The 23,096-nt window shown below is 38.9% G+C and overlaps 1 protein-coding gene across 1 annotated transcript in view; it reads right to left on the reverse strand.

Moving 5' to 3' along the window:
• Window positions 1-22,148, reverse strand: part of LOC121390617 — a 32,544-nt gene extending 10,396 nt beyond the window's left edge. Inside the window, exon 1 of the mRNA XM_041522478.1 lies at window positions 22,068-22,148. Coding sequence (XP_041378412.1) covers window positions 22,068-22,125 — 58 coding nt within the window. The 5' untranslated portion in view covers window positions 22,126-22,148. The remainder of the gene's footprint in view (window positions 1-22,067) is intronic.
• Between the last annotated feature and the right edge of the window lie 948 nt (window positions 22,149-23,096).

Below are 23,096 nucleotides of genomic sequence, written 5' to 3' on the forward strand. Positions count from 1 at the left end.
ATAAAGAATACATAATTTAGTATGATATGATTCTATTAGGTATGTAGAAATGCTTGCAGTAACATGCCATAAACACAAGGTGTTGTGTCGGTGACGTTATGGGGTTTGGGCCACAACGATGTTGTGCTTGCTGGTATTGGCTTAAGCTTTCCCGAACACTGGTGAGATATTCAGCACTGGATTTTATTACACATCCGTGATGTTTTCGAGGGCCCTATCTGAGATTTTAGGGGCAAACATCACAGGGGGGTGTAAAGGGGAGACGTGATGGCTGAGGCGTATGCCCAAGGCATTCGTGCTGGTAGATCTCCTCACAGTGGCGTCATCCTGTGGAGTTCGGATTTTCTAACTAGGGTCTGGGAATGGCGGTCCTCTTACCGGTGGTGAAGACAGATGTAAGTTATTTTGTCGCGTTATTCATGTGGGAGTAGAATGACCGCATCGGTTGCGTCGTGGCAGGAGGCCATCGGTCTACAGCTGGTAGGTACTCATGGTTCGATCCCATTCGAGGCTGGGATTTTTTTAAGCCCCCATTGTACCGACTCCAAACCATGCGTTGTCGGGCTCCGCAAGGATCCTCCATGGGTGGTGCAAAAACCACTTGCACCGACCCAGTGATCCATAGCTGGTTCGGTTATAAAGGCCCATGGTTTTGTGCTATCCTTGCCCTGTGGGAAGCGCAAATAAAAATTCCACTTGCTGCTAATCGGAAGAGTAGCCCATGTAGTGGCGACAGCGGGTTTCCTCTCAAATATCTTGTGGGTCCTTAACCATATGTTTCTGACGCCATAATAACCGTAAATAAATGTTTTGAGTGCGGATCGTTAAAAATAAAACTTTCTTCTTCTTCTTCATGTGTGAGTAAGCAGTCCTCTTAGGAACCAAAAAACAATCACGACTTGGTACCTAAAACAGTCCTTTTCGACTTTTCCCGCCTTGTGGCAGACATAAGTTTTGTCATTCAGAATTCCGATATTAGTAAAGAGAGCTTAATTTTGATAAAACACAACACAATAGCCATTTATACCCTCGACAACACGTCAATCTCATCAGCCCCACCTGTCTAGATCCGTCTCTTGATTTCCTGTTGTTTGAACACTACATGTGCAGTTCCGAAGTGATGACCACTGTCCCCAACTTTCCTTTTTAAATACTATAGATGCCGACGTGTAACAATTCTATTAAACAAAACAGAAGCATAACTTACTATATTGATTATGTACACTATAAATCTATAATAATATGACGTAATACATAAAGATATATTAGTAATATCCTAATTATATATAGTATATAAATATATTCTATATATACAACGATATGTGTGTGTGTATGTGGTGTGTGTGGTGTGGTGTTGTGTGTTGTGTGTGTGTGTGTGTGTGTTATTACCAAGTGTTTATCTATCGAACATAAATACATTTCTTTTTCATTTGCTTAAGATATGTATAGATATCAAACCAATTAAACAACTCCACTTGTGACACTTAAGTCTCTATCTCTCCTCTAGTTCTTGGGAGGCCCCCATCCGTCTTCCTCTCCCCCCCCCCCCTCTCTCCATCTCTCCCATCCCCCTCTCTTCACACTCTCGCGCAGGCTCTCTCCATCTCTGGTCTATGTTCCCTCTCTCCCCTTCGCGCGTAGCTCCGAGCCCTCCTCCTCGGTCCCCTCTCCTCCTCTCGTCCTCTACCCTCCCTCTCCCTCTCACGCTCTCCCCCTCCGCCCGCCTCTCTCTCTCCCTCGCTCTCCTCTCTCTCTTCGCCTCCCTCCCCCTCCGTACCTCCTCCTCCCTCCTCTTCTCCCTCTCCTCTTCTCTCGTCCCTCTCCTCTCCCCTCTCCTCCCATCTCCTCTCGATCATCTCCCTCCTGTCTCTCCCCTCCTCTCTCTCCTGTCACCACACAACCACTACACACATACGATTATGTATTTATGTGTATGTATTATGTAATAATTATGTGTATATATCTAGCATGTGTGTGTGTCTGTGGTCTCTCATCTGTCTGGAATTTGTCATCCACTCTGCTGTTCTGCCTGTCTCTCTGTCTCTCCTCCTCCCTCGCTCTCCTGCTCTCACTGTCTCTCTGCTCCTCCTTTCTCTCTTCCTCTCTTCATGTTCTCTCATATCTCTCTCCTCTCACCACCTCTCTCACGCTCCGCTTTCTTTCTTGTGTTTCCTGTTCCTTCTCTTCTCCTCTCCTCTCCTAGCTACCTCCGAAATTCCTCCTCTATTCTGCGAGCCATCTCAATCTCATCTACCCCATCGTCTATTCTAATCCTATCTCATCTTCCTCTCCCCACATTATTGAAGCGCTCTCTCACACGCGTTTCTATTGTGTGAGTGTACTGTAAAGGTACTGTGTGTATCATTATTCCTTCATTGTTGTGTCTGTGTATGTCTGTGTGGTGTTGGTCTTCTCGCTTGTCCTGGCTCTCTCTCTCTTTCGTCCTCTCCTCTGTCTTTCTCTGTCTCCATCTCGTCTCTCTCTCTCTCTCTCCATCCTATGTGTAGTATTCCATGTTTTATGTGGTGTGTGTGTGTGTGTGTTGTGGTGTGTTGTGTGGTGTGTGGTGTTGTGTGTTTTGTTTCGGTAACATTAAAATCATAACATTAGAAATAAATATTGTATTATGCGAGATCCTCTGACCGAACGTAATACACGATGTTTATTTCAAAATATAATGAACATTAACCGATACCGAAATTATTTGAAGCTTTATCTCCCTGGGTTTTTTTTTTTTTTTTTAAACTGTATAACGCAACTTTATATTCCAGTCTAGAGAGCCTTTTATTCGATATTCACATGAAGTAAGATATTTGTGCAACCGGTGGTCCATATTTACAAAATGGAAATATCTTCAACTCTTTGACGACTCATTCTTCAATATCGTACATAATAAAAAATAAACTAGTACTTAACGTTTTGTTTTAGTTTTTGCTGAACGCTGGGACCAGGCTTTCAGAATAAATTTTGCTGTTGACATGTTTGTTGTTTTTATTATGATGATGTGCGTACGTAAACCTTTTCTCATGTCACCGTAGTACGTTTGCTGTTAAAATGTCAAACAGCACTATTGCCGTGGATTCGATTTATTGTACATCTAATTTGTGCAATGATTCTCACAATTCTGCAAAGTATCGTGGCACTGTTGGGTATTACTGTCCTAGGAATATTTGCCATGATGATAATGGAAGGACTCGAACTAAAAGGACAACCGATAGCATGCACCCTATTGACGATCAAATCGTGATGGCTGCATTAACGATCTTGATCCACGATGCAGGTATGACATGTGGAATGATATTTCGAACGTTCACTCGTTTTTATTTTATCAATATATTAGTACAAAATACTTACCTTCACACGATTTCTCAAACAGTCGCCTTATTCGAAGACAACATGCTACGTATCACTCCAATGCGCGTGCACGTAACCCCCTCACCGTGGTGCAGGGGTTGTAACATTCTCTTTGAGAATGGCCCAATCAGCACAAATTGAAGTTTAAGTAAATTCCGGTGTCCGTACATTCATTCAATTTCTGTGATATTCTGATATTTTGGCCTTTTTTGCACATTTTCTTTACAACTGTTTTTTTTTGTTTAAACCCTTGATATTAATTAACTATTGATGTTGATCATGCCACTTTATTTTTTTGCTTTAACATAGTTGAAACATTAACCCATACCGTGTCATTTTTTCGTGGTGGGCGTGTCGTTAACCATTCATTCATTCATTGCTACGCGTATCAATCTCCCATGATCGATTCCGGTCGTCGGGCCTATTGGTCTACTCCTATTCCACCTCTATCCCACTCCTCAAGTAGTGTCATATATTAATAACAAATATGTAATATACTATACAGTGGCATGGCACATATAAATGTAGCTTTTTAGATCAAATCATACTTCATTAACAATCAACCAATCACATCCGTGTCCGTTCCGGACAACGTGAATAAACTTTTTGAACAAATTCTAGCCTCCAAATTGTGGCCTTAAAATCCCCATTGTAAATTTTAAACACATCTAGAATTTTGTTTTAGAACAAACAGAAATTTAATAAGAACGTTTGTAAAAGGCACCCAGTTTTACCACTATAACTGGTTAGCAAACATGGATCTTGTTTAACCTACGGACCGTGATCCTGCTATTATTTTCCTGATCCTGTGGTGATGATGAATATAAAAGGCCCCATTGAATTAGTTGCCCTTGGCTTGCAGTTATATTGCAATAAAGAGATAATTCCACCACCGGTTTGAATACTGAATTCATATTCAGGAGTTCCACTGTTGGGCAGGGCGCGGCGTAGCTCAGGGGGGTATCGCTCGCTGATGCGCTATGCGCGTCGATCTAGGATCGATTTCCCGTCGATGGCCCATGTGGCTAATTTTTTTTCGTTCCCAGCCATGCTCTACAACTGGTTAGCTAACAAAAGCCGTTGTATGTACTAGCCTTTGTAATGGTGCCTATAAAAGATCCCTTGTCTCATTCAAAAAATGGTTTTCGGTCATGGTTCATATACCCAACACCCTCGTCTCATTCGACACTAAGCTTTATTACCACTTTTTAAAACATCTAAAACCGCCAAAATATAATTTGTAAGTGCTTAAAAAATCTACAATCGCCAACCTGGTAATATTAGTCGGGGAGTGGCATTTAATCTTAGTGAGTGCTTATTAACTTATAATATAGCTGCTGGTGAAAGGTCTATATTCAGTTAATATCGGACTGTGGGGTTGCCTTATCAACGTATAATGTGACTGGGGAGGTGCAAACCCAGGGTAGTGGCAATTAATATTGACCACCAGCTGCGTTATTTTAGTGCCGTGGGTTCAGATCGAGACCAGCTTTATTATCGCAGAGGCCAAGGATGTTAGGTAACAATGTAGGCTCTAAGAAGTCCCGGTGGTAGAGGTTGAGATAGTAAGAGCGTGGTGCGGACAAGCCCAGAAGACAGTGTCTGAGTAAACTGAACCAGAAAGGAATCCGAAATAGAAACATTTTTTTTGTTTATAATAAGTAATGAGAAAGGCAGGCAGAAAGAGAAAAATAAGAATGAACGTAGTGGCCCCTTTTGAGACGGGCATTTGACTCCACATCCTGGCTTCATTGTCTCACGCCGCGATATGTGCTTTTCCTCATGTGCTAGCAGTGCTAGCTCGCCTTATCATCCCGTACAGCTTATATACTGTGAATTTTAGTCTGCAGTACGAGAATGTTCATGTATTTCCTCCTGTATTTTGTTGGTGTGTAGGCACTGTAACCACCTACTAGACAACTCGGTGTAGCATTTAATTGGACGCCCCAAGAATATGCCACTCCCCCAGGTTCATTATTATCACGGTATATTTGCACTCTCCCCATGTACTACGATATGTATAATGACTGCACTCCCCTTGAATTAGTTGCACTTTCCCAGTGCGTTTTATAATGCATAGTATATGGAAGCTCTCCACTACCATGTTTGAGAAATACTGAAATTCAGATATTCATTTTAGTCCCACTATCGGTTCAGTGGCGGGGCCGTAGCTTCAGTGGTATAGCGCTCCGCTTGACAGAGCGATCGATTCTAGGATCGATTCCCGTCCCTTCGATGAGGTCCATCAGAGAGAGAGAGAGAGAGAGAGAGAGAGAGAGAGAGCAGAGAGGAGAGAGAGAGAGAGAGACGAGCTTAGAGAAGCAAAAGAGAAGGATTCGAAACGTAACGGTCGCCCGATCGCCCCAGGCGACTGAAAACGACGACGGGCGCTACTGAAAACACACACATAAGGTTCCCGCCTGGCGACCGATTATTTTTTTCCGTGTTTTTTTTTCTTATACTCTGTTTGTGCAATCATTGTTTTGTTTTTTTTTTTGAAAATGTGTTATTCGGGCAGTGAAAAATATAACGCGCTTAAACGTGCAAGTGAAAGTGCTGGTCCACTTGCCGGATGGCAACTCAAAAAAACAAAAAAAGTTTAAGCGCAGACACTGGAGAGAGAGAGAGAGACAGAGACCGCAGACAGACCGACAGACAGAGGCTGCCAACAGACAGACAGGGAGCTATTTAGTAACAAAATATTTATTTACCTTTTAAACATCACCATCACCTTCATCGTGGAAAACACCGGTCTGTTGTTTTCCCTGACGGCCACTCCTCTAGACAGTTAGTATGTATGTGTGTGTGTGCGTGCGTGCGTGCGTGCGTGTGTATGTGTCTGTAAGAGAGAGAGAGAGAGAGAGAGAGAGAGAGAGAGAGAGAGAGAGAGAGAGAGAGGAGAAGAGAAGAGAGAGAGAGAGAGAGAGAGGAGAGATAGAAAACACGAGTCTGGTTTGTTTCCCCCTGACGGCCACTCCTCTAGACAGTTAGTAATGTGTGTGTGTGTGGTGTGTGCGTGCGGTGCGTGGCGCTGCGTGTGTTATGTGTCTAGTAAGAGAGAGAGAGAGAGAGCGAGAGAGAGAGAGAGAGAGAGAGAGATAGAGACGAGAGAGAGATACTGGGATAAACAGTATATAATTGAACTGACTGACAGACTGAAGAGAGAGAGAGAGAAGAGCGAGAGAGAGAGAGAAGAGAGAGGAGAGAGAGAGAGAGAGAGAGAGAGAGAGAGAGAGAGAGACAGACAGACAGACAGACAGACAGACAGGGAGCTATTTAGCAACAAAATATTTATTACCTTTTAACATCACAATCACCTTTATGGAGAACACGAGTCTGTTGTTTTCCTGACGACCACTCCTCTAAACAGTCAGTGTGTGTGTGTGTGTGTGTGAGAGAGAGAGAGAGAGAGAGAGAGAGAGAGAGAGAGAGAGAGAGAGAGAGAGAGAGAGAGAGAGAGAGAGAGAGAGAGAGAGAGAGAGAGAGAGATATGGAGCTATTTGCCAACAAAATATTTATTACCTTTTAACATCACCATCACCTTCATCATGGAGAACACAGTCTGTTGTTTTCCTGACGACCACTCCTCTAGACAGTTCAGCTTCCAAATGATGCAAGGATCACCAATTTGCTTTAAACTACAAACGATGTCCACGTTTCAATAACGTTTTTTCGTTGTTTTTTTAATTCATCGTTGTCTTTCTTTCCATTTATAACTAAACATTATTTAGTATCAGACATTTATTACTTTTGTCAAGTAGGCCGAAGAACGTTTTAAAGCAATATTGTCCGTTACGTTTCATCGGTGTCAATTAGTCCTAAAAAGAAATATATTCATTATTTACTTCATACAATTTATGCTTTTAAAAATAATCGATGTCTAACAATGGCAACGCAATTTGACTTGAGTTTGTTTTGTTTCTGTAAGATAATAGAACGAATTGAACTCTATATTCATTTGATTTGACTCTCTCATCCATGCATATGCAAAATAGAGTTAACTAAATTAAATATACTTTTGCTTTGCCAACCCTGCATATCTTTGAGAGAACTAATTAATCACGTGGCAAAACATTGTAACAATTGTCTGGATGTTAGAAAAGAACACATTATCCTTTAGGGTCTAATTATCTACAGTGCTTTAGAGGTATGATGGCTAATCATTCAGAGATGACGATGCGGTATGAGTGTCACTTTAAAAATCTTTATAATTGTAGATTAATATATAGGTAGCAGTATACAGTTAGCTCATAATTTCTTTACAGAAACGGGCAGATACCACAATATTGACAGAACAGAACAGAACTTTATTACACGCAGGCCGTTACACAGCAGCGGCACATATATAAATTGTAGTGACAAGATAGGGTTTACAGGAGACAATAGTACAATGGTATTAATACAAATGCAATACAGTAATAGTGGCAATGCTATAATACAAATACAATAGAATAATAAAGGCAATACAAAATAAAATTAATGTAATGTTACATTATTGTAATTACTACCAAAATTTGCTAATTAGACATATGTGCTAATCAGACATATGTATACTTAGGTAGTGATAGACACTAAATAATTTTAGGCCAGTGTTCATTTAGGGTTTACTGCATTTATCAATAATTTCTTTTATTAATTTACATAATTTCTTGAGAACACTTATTTTGCTATTCGTCATTTGTTGTTTAAATTTCAACGTACTTGGTTTATTATAATAATATGGCTTAAGCAAATGTTTACGGGAGTTAGTGAAATAAGTGCATGTGAATAAATAGTGAAATTCGTCTCCAATGTCATTATTGTTACATAATGTGCACGTTCGATCTTCTACTGGGGTGTTGTTCCAGCGTCCTATTTCGGTTGGTAAGTAGTGGTTACATGTTCTAAATTTGAATAATATAGCCCAAAATGATTGTGGTAATATAATAAGATATTTTTCGCATCTAAGGTTTTCTTTAAATATAGTGTACGTTTTACTTCTTGATGATAAAGCCATGTTACTATTCCATTGTTGTAAATACTGGTCGTTTTGTCTTAATTTTACTTGCTTAAGAAGTATTTTTTATGGACGAAAAGTTCCGTGACATCCAAACATTTGTCATGCCTAGCTGGTTAAATATATCTTCGACCATTTTGATCCATTTATAACTATATCCATTTACAGAAGAGTCGTGTAACATTAATTCATGCCCCTGCGTGTGCTGTAACCTCACCGTGGTGCAGGGGTGTAACATTCTCTTTGAGAATGGCCAATACAGCACAAATTGAAGTTTAGAGTAAAATTCGGTGTCCGTAAAATTCTGTGATATTTGTATTTGTATTTTTGCACAGTTCTTTACACTGTTTTTGTTTAAACCTTAAATTTTTATATTGATGTTGATCATCACTTTATTTATTTGCATTACCATAGTTTGACACCCAATAGCCGATGTATTTTTCGTGCTGGGGTGTCGTTAAACATTCATTCATTCATTCATTAATTCATGCAGTAAAGACGATGATTTTGTTTGTTTACCAGATACGATACGGGCCCAAAAACTTATAATTCTTTGTTGAATAATTAATTTAAGGGGTCTTCTTCCTAGTTCTCAATATAACATGAATAGCGGGGTGCCCTTTTTGATTGGTAGGATGTGTTTTAAGAATTGTTTATGAATAGTTTCAATGATATCGATGTTTTCGTAACCCCATATTTCGCATCCGTATAAGAGAATCGGGAGTACAATAGAGTAAAATAGTTTTAATTTGCATTCTACTGAAAAGTTATTGTCTTTAAATTTAGACAGAACAAAGTACATTGCTTTTGTTGGCTTTTGAGTTAGCTGTACCGGCTCCAACCCAGCGCGAATTCTTAAGGGCTCAGTGGGTAGGTGTAAGACCACTACACCCTCTTCTTTCTCAGTAACCACTAACCAACTAACGACTAACCAACTGTCCTGGACAGACAACCCAGATAGCTGAGGTGTGTGCTCAGAACAGCGTGCTTGAACCTTAATTGGATATTGGATTGAAGACATTATCCCTATAACACAGTAACGTTTTAGTAAATCTAAGATCATACTTACCAAATTCACATTTTCTACCATAATATACGTCCGAACATAAACAGCTTCCGTTTATAAAATTGTATTTGCCTCCATTCTTGCACACTAAAAAAATGAAAAGTTATTTAACATGCAAGATACTAAAATAACTAAAAGGATATTTAAATACAGTACAGTAGAATCTCGCTGGGTTGATCCGGGGAGGGTTGAATACACTGCAACGCTCGAACCAAAAACGCAGTGACGAGTTACACGTACACGATATCAAGCGAATGGTTAGGTCGAACCACACAATGGGTAGAACATTTTATCGGGCACCGACGGGGCTCGAACCAACGGGAGTCAACTGTATTTTAAAGTTTGTCTTTAGAACTCGAAACATACCTGAAGGTTATGAATCTTTCATTTTAAAATGTGACTTAAAGTCGTAACATAACCGGCGGTTATGAATCCTCCATTAACATATTTAAAGTTTTATCTAAAGTTTGGTTTGTTTAACGATACTACTAGGGCACACTGATTTATTAATCATCTGCTACAAATATCCACGCACTACAGGAATAAACACATCAGCACCTATGTATTTTATTTGATAAAAATCGGGTGCTGTCGGGTTTCTTCCTATAGTGTGTGTACTAGTGGTTACTATATGAAATATTTGTTATCGGTGAACTCGAAGATGATCAATGTAATGGTATTTATCATTAAACATAGGCTTATTCCTGTAGTGTGTGTACTAGTGGTTACTATGTGAAATATTTGTTATCGGTGACCTCGAAGATTATCAATGCAATGATATTTATCATTAAACATAGGCTTATTCCCATAGTGTGTGTATTAGTGGTCACTATGTGAAGTATTTGATATCGGTGAACTCGAAGATGGTCGATGTAATGGTATTTATCATTAAACATAGGCTTATTCCTGTATTAGAGCGGGAATGTTTTCGCAATACAGTTATCTTTTGCCGAGAGAGAGAGAGAGAGAGAGAGAGAGAGAGAGAGAGAGAGAGAGAGAGAGAGAGAGAGAGAGAGAGAGAGAGAGAGAGAGAGAGAGAGAGAGAGAGAGAGAGCCATCATAACCGTCTGACTCTTGAGCGGCTGAGTACTCGGGCTACATGCCACACGTATTCTCTGGTGGTGATCCATTTCATTTCATTTCAATTTGTTTTCGTGCTTATATCCAATTAAAGTTCAAGCACGCTGTTCTGGGCACACACCTCAGCTATCTGGGCTGTCTATCCAGGACAGTGGGTTAGTTGTTAGTTGGTTAGTGGTTTGTGAGAGAGAATAGCGTGTAGTGGTCTTACACCTGCCCATCCAGGACAGTGGGTTAGTTGTTAGTTGGTTAGTGGTTTGTGAGAGAGAATAACGTGTAGTGGCCTTGCACCTACATATCCAGGACAGTGGGTTAGTTGTTAGTTGGTTAGTGGTTAGTGAGAGAGAATAGCGTGTAGTGGCCTTGCACCTACATATCCAGGACAGTGGGTTAGTTGTTAGTTGGTTAGTGGTTTGTGAGAGAGAATAGCGTGTAGTGGCCTTGAACCTACACATCCAGGACAGTGGGTTAGTTGTTAGTTGGTTAGTGGTTTGTGAGAGAGAATATCGTGTAGTGGCCTTGCACCTACACATCCAGGACAGTGGGTTAGTTGGTTAGTGGTTTGTGAGAGAGAATAGCGTGTAGTGGCCTTGAACCTACACATCCAGGACAGTGGGTTAGTTGGTTAGTTGTTTGTGAGAGAGAATAGCGTGTAGTGGCCTTGAACCTACACATCCAGGACAGTGGGTTAGTTGGTTAGTTGTTTGTGAGAGAGAATAGCGTGTAGTGGCCTTGCACCTACACATTGATCACTTAAGAACTCGATCTGGGCTGGAGGCGGTACTGGGCTGCGAACCCTGTACCTACCAGCCTGAAGTCCAATGTCTTAAGCACTGCGCCACCGAGGCCGGGTTGTATCTATAGGTAGGGTCGTTTGATGACCCTTCTGGACGCGAGTCGTGCTAATTTCAAGCGTTTCCTCTAGGTTCTGGAGGACAGACGTCGATTGGGCAGCCACTGTCGCTTCAGGCCTGGACTCGTTCAAAAGGCTATACTAACCAAAATTGTTTATTTTGTTTAACTACACCACTAGAGCACATTGATTTATTAGTCATCGGTTACTTAATGTCAAATATTTGGTAATTTTCACATAGTCGTAGAGAGGAAACCCGCTTCACGTGTCCGTCAGTAGCAAGGGGTATTTTATATGCACCATCCCTCAGAGAGGATAGCACATGCCACGGCTTTTAATATACCAGTCCTGATCCACTGGCTGGAACGAGAAATAACTCTGCTTAGGGGATGCGTTTGTAGTTTTTTTCCAAGTTAAACGTTTCTCAGACGTTTTCAGTTAAATTATTCGCCACAGAGCAATCAATTTCATTTTAATTATGTAGCAACACAATCACATTCGATACGATTTATTTCATTGGATGGTATGGTTGTGGCGACCGGGCCTTAACTTAGGAACTACCAATTGTACAGCTTTAAAATCAACTTTTTAATTATTGTTATATGATATCACAATATCATAAATAACGCATACATATCTATCCGTACAGCCATACATACATCCATATATCCATACATCCATACATACATAATTATAAGTGGTTTTTATTTTAAAAAATTTAAACTTATTTTAGCATGCAATGCAATGATCGTTCTTATATGTAACGAAATGAAGGTAAACGCGACAACTTTACGCTGGAGCCAAACGCAAACGGTGCCGGGGTTTCCACCCGTTGAACATTTGAAGCGAATATAACCCCTTGTAGTTTTTCAATGATTCCTATTGCAATACATAATGACTAATCTCGTGCTATATTTGAATGTAACAAATAATGATAGCGAATTTGAAAAAAAAATAATTATGGATAGTTTACATTAATTCCGGAATTCCGGATATGGGTTAAAAATTCCGGTGGTTCACTGGATATATCATGGGGCTACATGCTAGTAGGTATTGGGTTCGAATTCACTCGGTGACATAGGAATTTTGTTTTGTCCGGATATCGGTTTGAATGCACCGTCCGCTTTAATGGGGAGGTGTAACTACCTGCAACAACCAATGGTCCATAACTGGTGTAACAAAGGTCGTGGTTTGTACTACGCGTACGGGAAAGTTCATGTAAAAATATATTTAAGTTTAGAAATGTGTTTTGTTTAACGAATACTAACGCACATTGGTTTATTAACCATCGGCTATTGTATGTCAAACATTTGGTAATTTTTACATATAGTCTCAGTTCCATTAGTAGCAAGGGATCTTTAATATTCACCATCCTACAGACAGGATAGCACATACGACGGCCTTTGGTATACAAGTCGTGGTGCACTGGCCGGAATATAAATATATATACGCAGGAATACAGCCGAGGTGAGTATGTGATATTATATTTTTAATTGAGATTAATGTGAAAAATGCGTTTTCGCTACATGTTGACATCTTTTTAGGTTATTTTATGGGAAGTGAAAAATATGTTTTCGTGGTACGTGGTAAAAAGATAGTGAACACATTTCACAAAAATGCGTTCGAATTCTGTGAAAAATGCGGCCGAATTCTTCACACGTGTAAAAATAAAAATAAAGTAGTAAATACTGTAATGAAAATAATTAGGAGTCATTGTGAACCTGACGTCATATTATAAAAATACATACAATCTAAAATAACACTGAGCCATTCAGTATGGAGTTATGAGAAACTATAAAATATTAATAATCGACACATAAAATATATAAATATTACATTAAGACACATTTAAAAAATTAAACATGAAATAAAATATATAAAACATATATCTAACTAAAACCCGAAAATGCAGTTAATAATACAGTAACATACTAAAATAATCCTTCATAGGTGTCCATGTGGGACAGGGCTATTCCACCCGAGGGTACATAATTTGTTGTCAGGGCCTTTTAATCAGCCAGCTACATTGCTTCATATATCGAAGAATGACGTATATCGGAAGATATAGACTGTGATTGATCTCTTCTAACTGTTTATATTTATATATATATATATATATATATATATATATATATATATATATATATATATATATATATATATATATATATATATATAACTGTAAAATTATGACTGAAAAGTGGTTTATTCGAACTGCCGTCGTTCGTCGTTCAGCGGAATTACAATCGTAGCTTCCCCGGCTGTTACATTCCGCTCGTGCTGATCGGCTCTCACCAGTAATAATTAATCAGTAATAATTAAACATACCGAACTAAACGAAGAGCTGCTACGTACAGATTGCTAGTTACTCTCCCCCCCCCCCCCCCCGTACATGTCTTAATCGGAAATAATGCTCGGTCGCCTTAGTATTATGTTAACCATCGTACATCCGCGTCTTTTCAGAGACTTGAAATTTAGATGGACCAAAAAAACATAATACTGTTCTAAAGCATTCTTGTTGTCCACTTCGTGGGCAAAGACACAGGAAACAGTTACATCAGCTTCTCCCTCCTCCTGCGCTTCATATAAACACACCTCCTCCACCTCACCTCCTCACCCCCTTCTCCTCCCCTCCTCTCCTCCTCACCTCCTTCGCCTCCTCACCTCCTTCTCCTCCTCACCTCCTTCTCCTCCCCTCCTCTCCTCCTCACCTCCTTCTCCTCCCCTCCTCTCCTCCTCACCTCCTTCTCCTCTCCTCCTCCTTCTCCTCCTCCCCTCCTCTCCTCCTCACCTCCTTCTCCTTCTCCTCCGGAACAACGAGTTCAGCATTTATCAGACGACAAAACAAATTCATACAGTTTATATATTATTTAAGATTTAAACCCGCATCATCTTGAACCACATTAAAAAACAACAAAAAAAACAACAACAAACAAACAAATAAACAAACAACAACACTATGAGGGTTATGATTTCAATTATCTCCCCTTTTAATCAGCCAACTACATTCCTTCATATGCGGACGAGTCTATTATAAATAGAAACAAGGGTGATGACGGATGAGTCTACCACGAATGAAAGTAATATATTTATTAATGGCGATTCTGCATCAAAACCCGACTTTACCAATAATAAGCGTAAATTATCAGCATAAGAAAAAAGAGAGTCCAGTTTGTTTTATTTAACGACGCCTCTAGGGCACACTGATTTTTTTTTTATCCTATCATCGGCTATTGGATGTGAAACATATGGTCATTCTGACATACTTCGTTCAGAGGAAACCCGCTGCCACCACATAGGCTACTTTTTCCGATAAGCAGCAAGGGTTCTTTTATATGCATCTTCCAACAGACAGGACAGCACATACCAAGGCCTTTGATGAACCAGTTGTGGACAAAGGCTGAAACGCTGTACACCTGGTGAAACTTGATATGTGCATCTGTGCAAAGTTAATAAGTGTAATTCAGTTTTATATTTAGCTTCCATCACTGGGTAGAGGTGAAATCAAATTTGTATAAAATCATATTAGCTTGTGATTTTAAAGCCTCGAACCACTTGGTCGTCTTAAAACACCCGTCTAAGTAATCTCGACATTGGTAACGATGTAATACGCTTGAAGGTATGCGATCCTGTGTTTGGGGGTCGTTGCGTAGCACAGTGATCCACTTGTAGACAATGCCAGTTTCATCCAAGTACCTGATAATACCTTGGTTTTTTGGGCTGGTACCGGCTCTCACCCAAAACGGGTTTTAAGGACTCAAGGGGTAGGCATACGGTCACCACACACACACACACACACACACACACACACACACACACACACACACACTCTCTCTCTCTCTCTCTCTCTCTCTCTCTCTCTCTCTCTCTCTCTCTCTCTAACCACTAACAACTAACCCAATGTCCTGGACAGACAGGCCAGATAGCTGAGGTGTATGCCCAGGGCAGCATGCTTGAACCTTAATTGAATATAAGCACGAAAATAAGTTAAAATGAAATGAAATGACACATACCAGCCCATAGCTACCTAAATACCCACGTATGATTTAAAAATAACTCTCTAGGAAATAACTAGCAGGGTCATAATTATAAAGAGGACTCATTTTAAATATGTTTAGTTAATTTGTTGTATGGGTGCATATATTTATGGAAACTTTGCTCATCAAACCTTACAAAAATCCTCATTTTCACAAAAATCAGCTTGTTTAAAAATGACCAAAACATGTCGCGCCCCACCGTTTTCAGAAATAAACCCTGTGCATGAATATTGAGCCTCATTAGGCCTACAAACAGTTTGCACTACTTGTGAAAAACCAAATGCAATTTTAAAACATAACTCCTTCGTGTTTCAACTGATTAGCCTTCAAACAGAGAGCTTTTGTTTAGATACACATTTTAGTTTGCCAATAAATATAGACTTTGTAGGCCTACACATATATTTATAGATAAAATAATATAATGTTCCCATTGCGAGGAATGGTAAGTAGCAACGGGTTACAATCAATACAAGTCAATAGTAAATGGGCAATACTGTAAGGATTTTGGTAATGTGTGAAATTATCAGTAATGTATTTTATAAATGATATCTGCAGTATTGTTGACGTTCGTATTTGAAGATAATGCACCTTTAACAGAATCAAAGAAGGTTTGTTTACATTTATTTAAATGGCAAGTTGAGTTACAATTCTTACGACATATCATTAGATTTGTTTAGCATTAATGATGGTATTTATTACTGCATGACAAATGTTTCCAAGTGGAAATCAGATCGAAGATTAGCAATAGTAGCTCGTAACATGTATGCTATATAAAAATGGCGCCAGAGCCACATTCTGAAATACTTCCTATCATAAACAGCTGATATGCAGACGACATTGACTTTGCAAAGGTAAAGTGCTATTTTTAGCTGATTATGTATTTACATGTGTATTTGAAAACATTCTTGTTGAAATATTGTATTTTCTTCATTTTATGTATGTTATGTGAACATTTGTTTATTTGTGTATTTTGTTCACTGATTTTTGGTGAGGTGGAGGATTTTTGTGGATTCGTCCTATTCCCCATGGCATTGATCATGTTGTCGATTAATTAAGTTATTTTTAATCAATGATTTAACAAAACTAAACGAAAAAGTGTTTTCGAAAAAACACACTGTTTTGTATTATGTACAGGGCGAGCGGAGTGTATTTGGAAGTGGGGATGCGGGGTATCTGGGTACTGATAGTGTGTATGTATGTGTTTCTATATATGTTTGTATATATATATATATATATATATATATATATATATATATATATATATATATATATATGAATTTCACAAAGGTAGTCCGCTGGGCGACCATCGATTTTAGAGTCTTGCAAATATGGTGCCATGTGAAAAATAAATGCACTGAAACTGAATCGAATGCGATAAAACACACCGTTGTTGTGCTGTTGCGAACTACAGATCTGGCAACAGACATTGTAGAACATATTCTATATTTTGACAACGCCTCAGCCTCAGCTTCTGTGATTTTGGTCCAAAAATATAGCCAAAAAAGTATTGCAGACACATCATGTCTATTTTTTAAAGATGTTGCTTTAATGGACTGGATACGCCATAATTACTTAGTAGACCTATTTTTGACATTATTCAATGTTATAGTACAAATTAATCGTATTTAATTAGCTTACATTATTCTGGAAAAAAATCAAATTTTATCCTGTACTTTTAATTTCAAAAGTCAGTTAACTGGCATTTAGGCAAACCTGTCAACCCTCCTGGATTCGGCAGGAGTCTCCTGGTATTTGATCAAATCTCCTGACACCCTGTGCAGGAGACAATTTCTCCTGTTAAATGACATTTTTGTAGACAAAAAAAAAAAAATCGATCCCCTTTTGCCAAAATAACATAAGGGATAACGCCTTTTTTTCTCTCATTCGGAAAACGTCTGCTACTTTCGGTTTCCGAGAATGTAACAGGCCTAACTATCCTGACTGTTTGACGTTTGCCGAAGTGAGAATTGTGGGATATTTATATTGTTAAAAAAAGCACATGGAGTTTATAAAATGACGTGTTATTATGTTTGTTGTCATCGTAATGGCTATGAAGCGTGCTGCCGCTGATTCAACAGGCTATGTATTGATGTTCAGTGTTGCCATATATAAAACTTTCCAAGTTAATCCTAATAACGCCTCTGAATTGTAAAACATCTTCCCACTAGTTTGCATAATGCAAATATGACGAATCTGAAGTGCCAGACTCTGGCCCAGAGTTTACAGAAATACAGACATGCATGCTAAAATCACATGTCACAGCAAGACAAAGAAAATACCAATTAGCTATATAAACATACTTGTGTCAGTTAATTTTGCATGTTTGTGCAGTAAAATGTTGGTAACAAGGGTACACTTGTATTGACGTTCAGTGTCGCCATATATAAAACTTTCCAAGTTAATCCTAATAACGCCTCTGAATTGTAAAACATCTTTTCACTAGATTACATAATGCAACTATGACGAATCTGAAATGCCAGACTCTGGCCCAGAGTTGACAGCAATACACACGATGCATGTTAAAATCGCATGTCACAGCAAGACAAAGAAAATACCAATTAGCTATATAAACATACTTGTGTCAGTTAATTTTGTATGTTTGTGCAGTAAAATGTTGGTAACAAGGGTACACTTCAATAGATCTTTTTTGTTTTGTACAATTAATAATGTTGTGTTTGATATAAATTTATTCACGGAAATGGGTATAATTCCGGTATATTTCACACAAAGACCGTAATAAGGTTTTCTTTTGATTAATGGGAATACAATGTTTATTGCATCATTATAATGATTTAAAAAAAAAATTACCACACCACTGCACCTCATTATAGTAAAAACTGAATATTAATTTCTAAGATTTATATAAATTTGTCTTGGGTACTTTAACTTGGGTATCCAGATACCGACTCCAAACCCTGAGTGAGTGCTCCGCAATGCTCAGTGGGTAGGTGTAAACCACTTGCACCGACCAGTGATCCATAACTGGTTCAACAAAGGCCATGGTTTGTGCTATCCTGCCTGTGGGAAGCGCAAATAAAATATCCTTTGCTGCTAATCGGAAAGAGTAGCCCATGAAGTGGCGACAACGGTTTCCTCTCAAAATCTGTGTGGTCCTTAACCATATGTCTGACGCTATATAACCGTAAATAAAAATGTGTTGAGTGCATCGTTAAATAAAACATTTCTTTCTTCTTTTTTTTTCTTTTCAACTTGGGTACACTAGCCACATATGATGATGTAACGTAACCTATAAGTGTAATACCGTAAATGTACCAATTAATATTTTTAATTTCTTGTTAATGTACTTAACATTTTTGGATAAAAGAGTGTTTTTTTTTAAAAATATGTATTAAATCATAATAATATTTAAACTTTAAAAAGAAATATATATATATATATATATATATATATATATATAATTTTTCTTTTCTTTTCTTTTCATTATTTTTTTTAAATTAATTATATTTTTTTTGTTTTTTTGTTTTTTTTAAAGCCAAGATCTAAGGTTAACAAGTATATATGACATTATGTAGTGTTGTGTTACAACAACAACCTTGCGATTTTGGGTTAAATTGTGTGAAGTTAAAAAATCTCCTTCTTTTTGACAAAATGTCCTGTTTTTTCAACACAAACCTCCTCAGGTCTGCATAGTCCTAAAGATAAAATACATATAAAAACATTAATGTATTAAATTGTAAACCCATATCATCTGAAATAACATCAGTATAAATAAAAACAATATCTATTTATAAAATTGCATAGTATAAATCCAAGGTAATCTGAACAACAAAACCGTAATACGAGATCAGGGCCGTATTTCTGCACAATGCATAGTTATTGGGTATTTGGCAAAATAGTGGATGATTCCATGAATCTTTATCTAATGCCTCGTCTTTAGGAGGACAGCCACTCCCAAGGGGATCCTTTACTGGAGAGTTCTCCATATTGAACCACCTCTCCACAGGTGCACAAAGAAGACTGCTATTCACAGACTAATATACTAAAACACGTGCAGTTCTACCTTTAGTCTCGTCTCTTTGTATTGCATTATCGATTACTTCCGAGACAATGCAAGTGAAGCGGCATACCTTGTCTGTTCTAACATTTTTTTTCGTATCCCTGTATTAAAAATTATATTTAATCTGCATCATGTAATGGTAACATTTAAAGTAACTTTTATTTATACTGGACTATTTTTTTCCCCCTTTAAATTTGATTTGGGTTGGTACGGGTTTAAAACTTAATATGTTTCTAATATCAAATTGCGTGGTTATTATTCAACAAAGAACACTCTAGTTTTGATTTTGGCTGTGTAGTTAAATTGGAGGGCTTTGGAGGGCTAGCTGAATTTGAGAAGGGCCAATAAGATTTTTCTACAACTGGCCCTGCTGGCGACCATGGTTTTCATGTTAATTTTCAACCCTGTAATATATATATATATATATATATATATATATATATATATATATATATATATATATATGCATGCATACATACATACATACATACATACATACATACATATATATATACATATATATATATATATATATATATATATACACACACACACACACACACGCACGCACACACACACACACACACACACACACACACACACACACACACACACATATATATATATATATATATATATATATATATATATATGATTAATGAAAAATATATTTATTGGACTTAAAACAACAATTTATGAGAGGAAGCCATTGATTGGTACTTTTGTTTCGGTTTTAATCCTGGTTTTGTTCTCGTTATACATACAATAGCAGAAACACACAAAATGGTGTGAAATGCGTTCACTACATGCTCAATCATGCACGTGAAATGCCAGTATGTGGACACATAAAAGTCACGTAACGGTGTCATATTCCTCGTCACTTTAAGAATGCCACGACTCAGAGAAGAACAAAGTGAGTGAGCGTTGGGCATCGTTCAAGGCGGGACTTCGCAAAGCCAAGTTGCTAGGACCTTCAGAGTCCATCCATCAACTATTGGACGACTTGTTGAACGTCATCAACAGACCGGGAGTGTCCGTGATCGACCTCGACCTGGTCAACGTCCCGTTACAACCCCACGCGAAGATCGGCAGATTCGACGACACCACCTCCGTGACCGGTTCAGAACTGCGACGATGACAGCAAGCAACACGATAGGACGTCATGGAAGACCCTATCCATCCGATGACGGTCATCCGTCGACTCAGATGCAGACGCCCGTACAACGGTAACATCATAACACCGCGACATCGTGCTGCGTGGCTACAGTTTGCTCTCCAGAATGGTAATCACCCACCAGCCTTTTACCGGAGCATTGTTTTCTCAGATGAGTCCCGTTTCTCCGTCTCCTTTGCCGATGGAAGAGCACGTGTGCACAGGAGACTCCATGAACGGTACGCCGACGGATGTGTGAGGGAACGTGATCGGGTTGGCGGCGGTTATCTGATGGTATGGGGGGGGGGGGGGGGGCAATCAACTGTGATTTCAGGAGTGATGTCATCATTGTTCACGACGCCCTTACAGCCCAGGATTTGTTGACGTTATTCTAAGACCAGTTCTCCAGCCACTTTTGCGCCGTCACCGAAGACCAGGAGGTCTCCTTCTGTTTCAACAAGACAATGCCCGTCCTCATACTGCAAGAATTACCCAGGCATTCCTGCAACAAGCCGGTATCACCGTTAGGACCTGGCCTGCCGTTTCACCGGATTTGAACCCAATTGAACACATGTGGATGAGTTAGGACGTCGTGTACATCACCGCCAGCCACCACCGCGTAACGTCGCTGAGCTTGCACAGACGTTGCAGGAGGAGTGGAGGAACATCCCTGTGGCTTATGTGAGATGTTTGTGCCAATCCTTTTCACGCATATATATATATATTTTAAAAGAAAAAGTCAGAAGCCTCCTTTAAAAGTCATGTTACCCTATTTAATTCAAATTTTCGCCTGTTCGTCAGGAAAATCTGTCGGCAAAAGTAAAATACACACATAAAACCACTAGAAAAAACAGAGATAAAGCTATAACTATAATAATAATAATAATAATAATAATAATAATAATAATAATAATAATAATAAATAAGTCTATATAAGACTATATAAGAAAAGTTAAAACTGCAGAACAAACTACTGGTCAAGATTAAAAGTATGGTAACACTAAACCTACCATACGATTGAGGTAAAAAGAAGTGTGGGGAGGGGGATAAAATATGCATATAATTAAGAATAAATAAATGAATGAATAAAACAAAGAACAAACTAATAATGAACATGTATGTATATATATATCTATATAGGCACAAGTTACACAGCTGACTAGGCCTTCTCCATATGGCATCATCACTGGCTTTACAGAGATTTACGAGTCTATGTCATCACAACTGTATATATTACACTGAGCTCCATCCTGTGGAAGTATGTGTTCCTGAGCTTGTCAGGGAGTGGCAGTCCTCATACAGATGTTACAGGAGGGATTGAACTGTCTGTCGCGGATCTCCTGTAGGGGTGGCAGACCTCCTATGAACGAGAACTTAAAACTGGATTATGGAAGCATTCACGACTTTACGTAGAACTTCCTTTCGACAATTTTGATCACGGAATACAGTTTTGTCGTTCATATTCACTAGTAAAATAAAGTAATGTTTATAAAAGAAAAGGAAAATGTACCCCTCGACAACAGCATCACCATCAGCCACACCTGTCTAGATCTGCCACTTGATTCCATGTTGTTGGCCACTACAGTGCAGGTTCCAAAACACAACTATCACCAACTTCCTTTTAAATACTAGAGATGACCACGCGTAACACTTCTAAAAAAAACCCCAAAAACTAAAAACAAGTTCATAATATATTACTACATAATATCTATGTAATATATAGGTCATCTGCTTCTACTGTATTTTGTATTTGTATTTGTGTTTTGGGTATACAGTTTGTTTGTTTTGTTTTAAGACACTACTAGAGCTCATCGGCTAATCAAACATATGGTCATTTTTGACACAGTTATAGAGAGAAAACACGCTACCTTGTTCCATTCGTATCGAGAACCTTTTATATGCACCATCCCACAGACAGGATAGCACATACCACGGCCTTTCATATACCAGTGGTGGTACACTGGCTGTGACGAGAAACAGCCCAATGGTCCCACCAACGGGGATCGATCCTAAACCGAAAGCGCATGAAGCGAGCGCTTTTCCAATGGGCCACTTGTGTATACAAATGATCTGTAAAGCTCATTGTCAATAAATAATGGAAACGCACACAAACTCATACATACACACACGCGCGCACACACACAAACGCACATACACATATACATCCAAGCACACACACCCATACAAACAAACGCGCGCGCAGACACGCACACACGTATACACACACACGCACTTTTGCTCTATTATTACTTAGTTACGTGCTTATATCCAGTTAAGGTTCAAGCACGCAGTCTTAGGTACACACCTCAGCTATCTGAGCTGTCTGTCTAGGACAGTGGGTTAGTTGTTAGTTGGTTAGTCGTTAGTAAGAGAGAAGAGGGTGTAGTGGCCTTACACCTACCCAGTGAGCCCTTAAGAACTCGCTCTAGGTTTTAGCAGGTACCGGGCTACGAACGTTGTACCTACCAGTCTGTAGGCTGATGGATTAACCAAGCTTTAAGTTCCCGACTGAATGCGCGTGGCAAGCAGCATGCGGAAC

Source organism: Gigantopelta aegis, chromosome 15 (genome assembly GCF_016097555.1).
Source record: "Gigantopelta aegis isolate Gae_Host chromosome 15, Gae_host_genome, whole genome shotgun sequence".
NCBI lineage: Eukaryota > Metazoa > Mollusca > Gastropoda > Neomphalida > Peltospiridae > Gigantopelta > Gigantopelta aegis.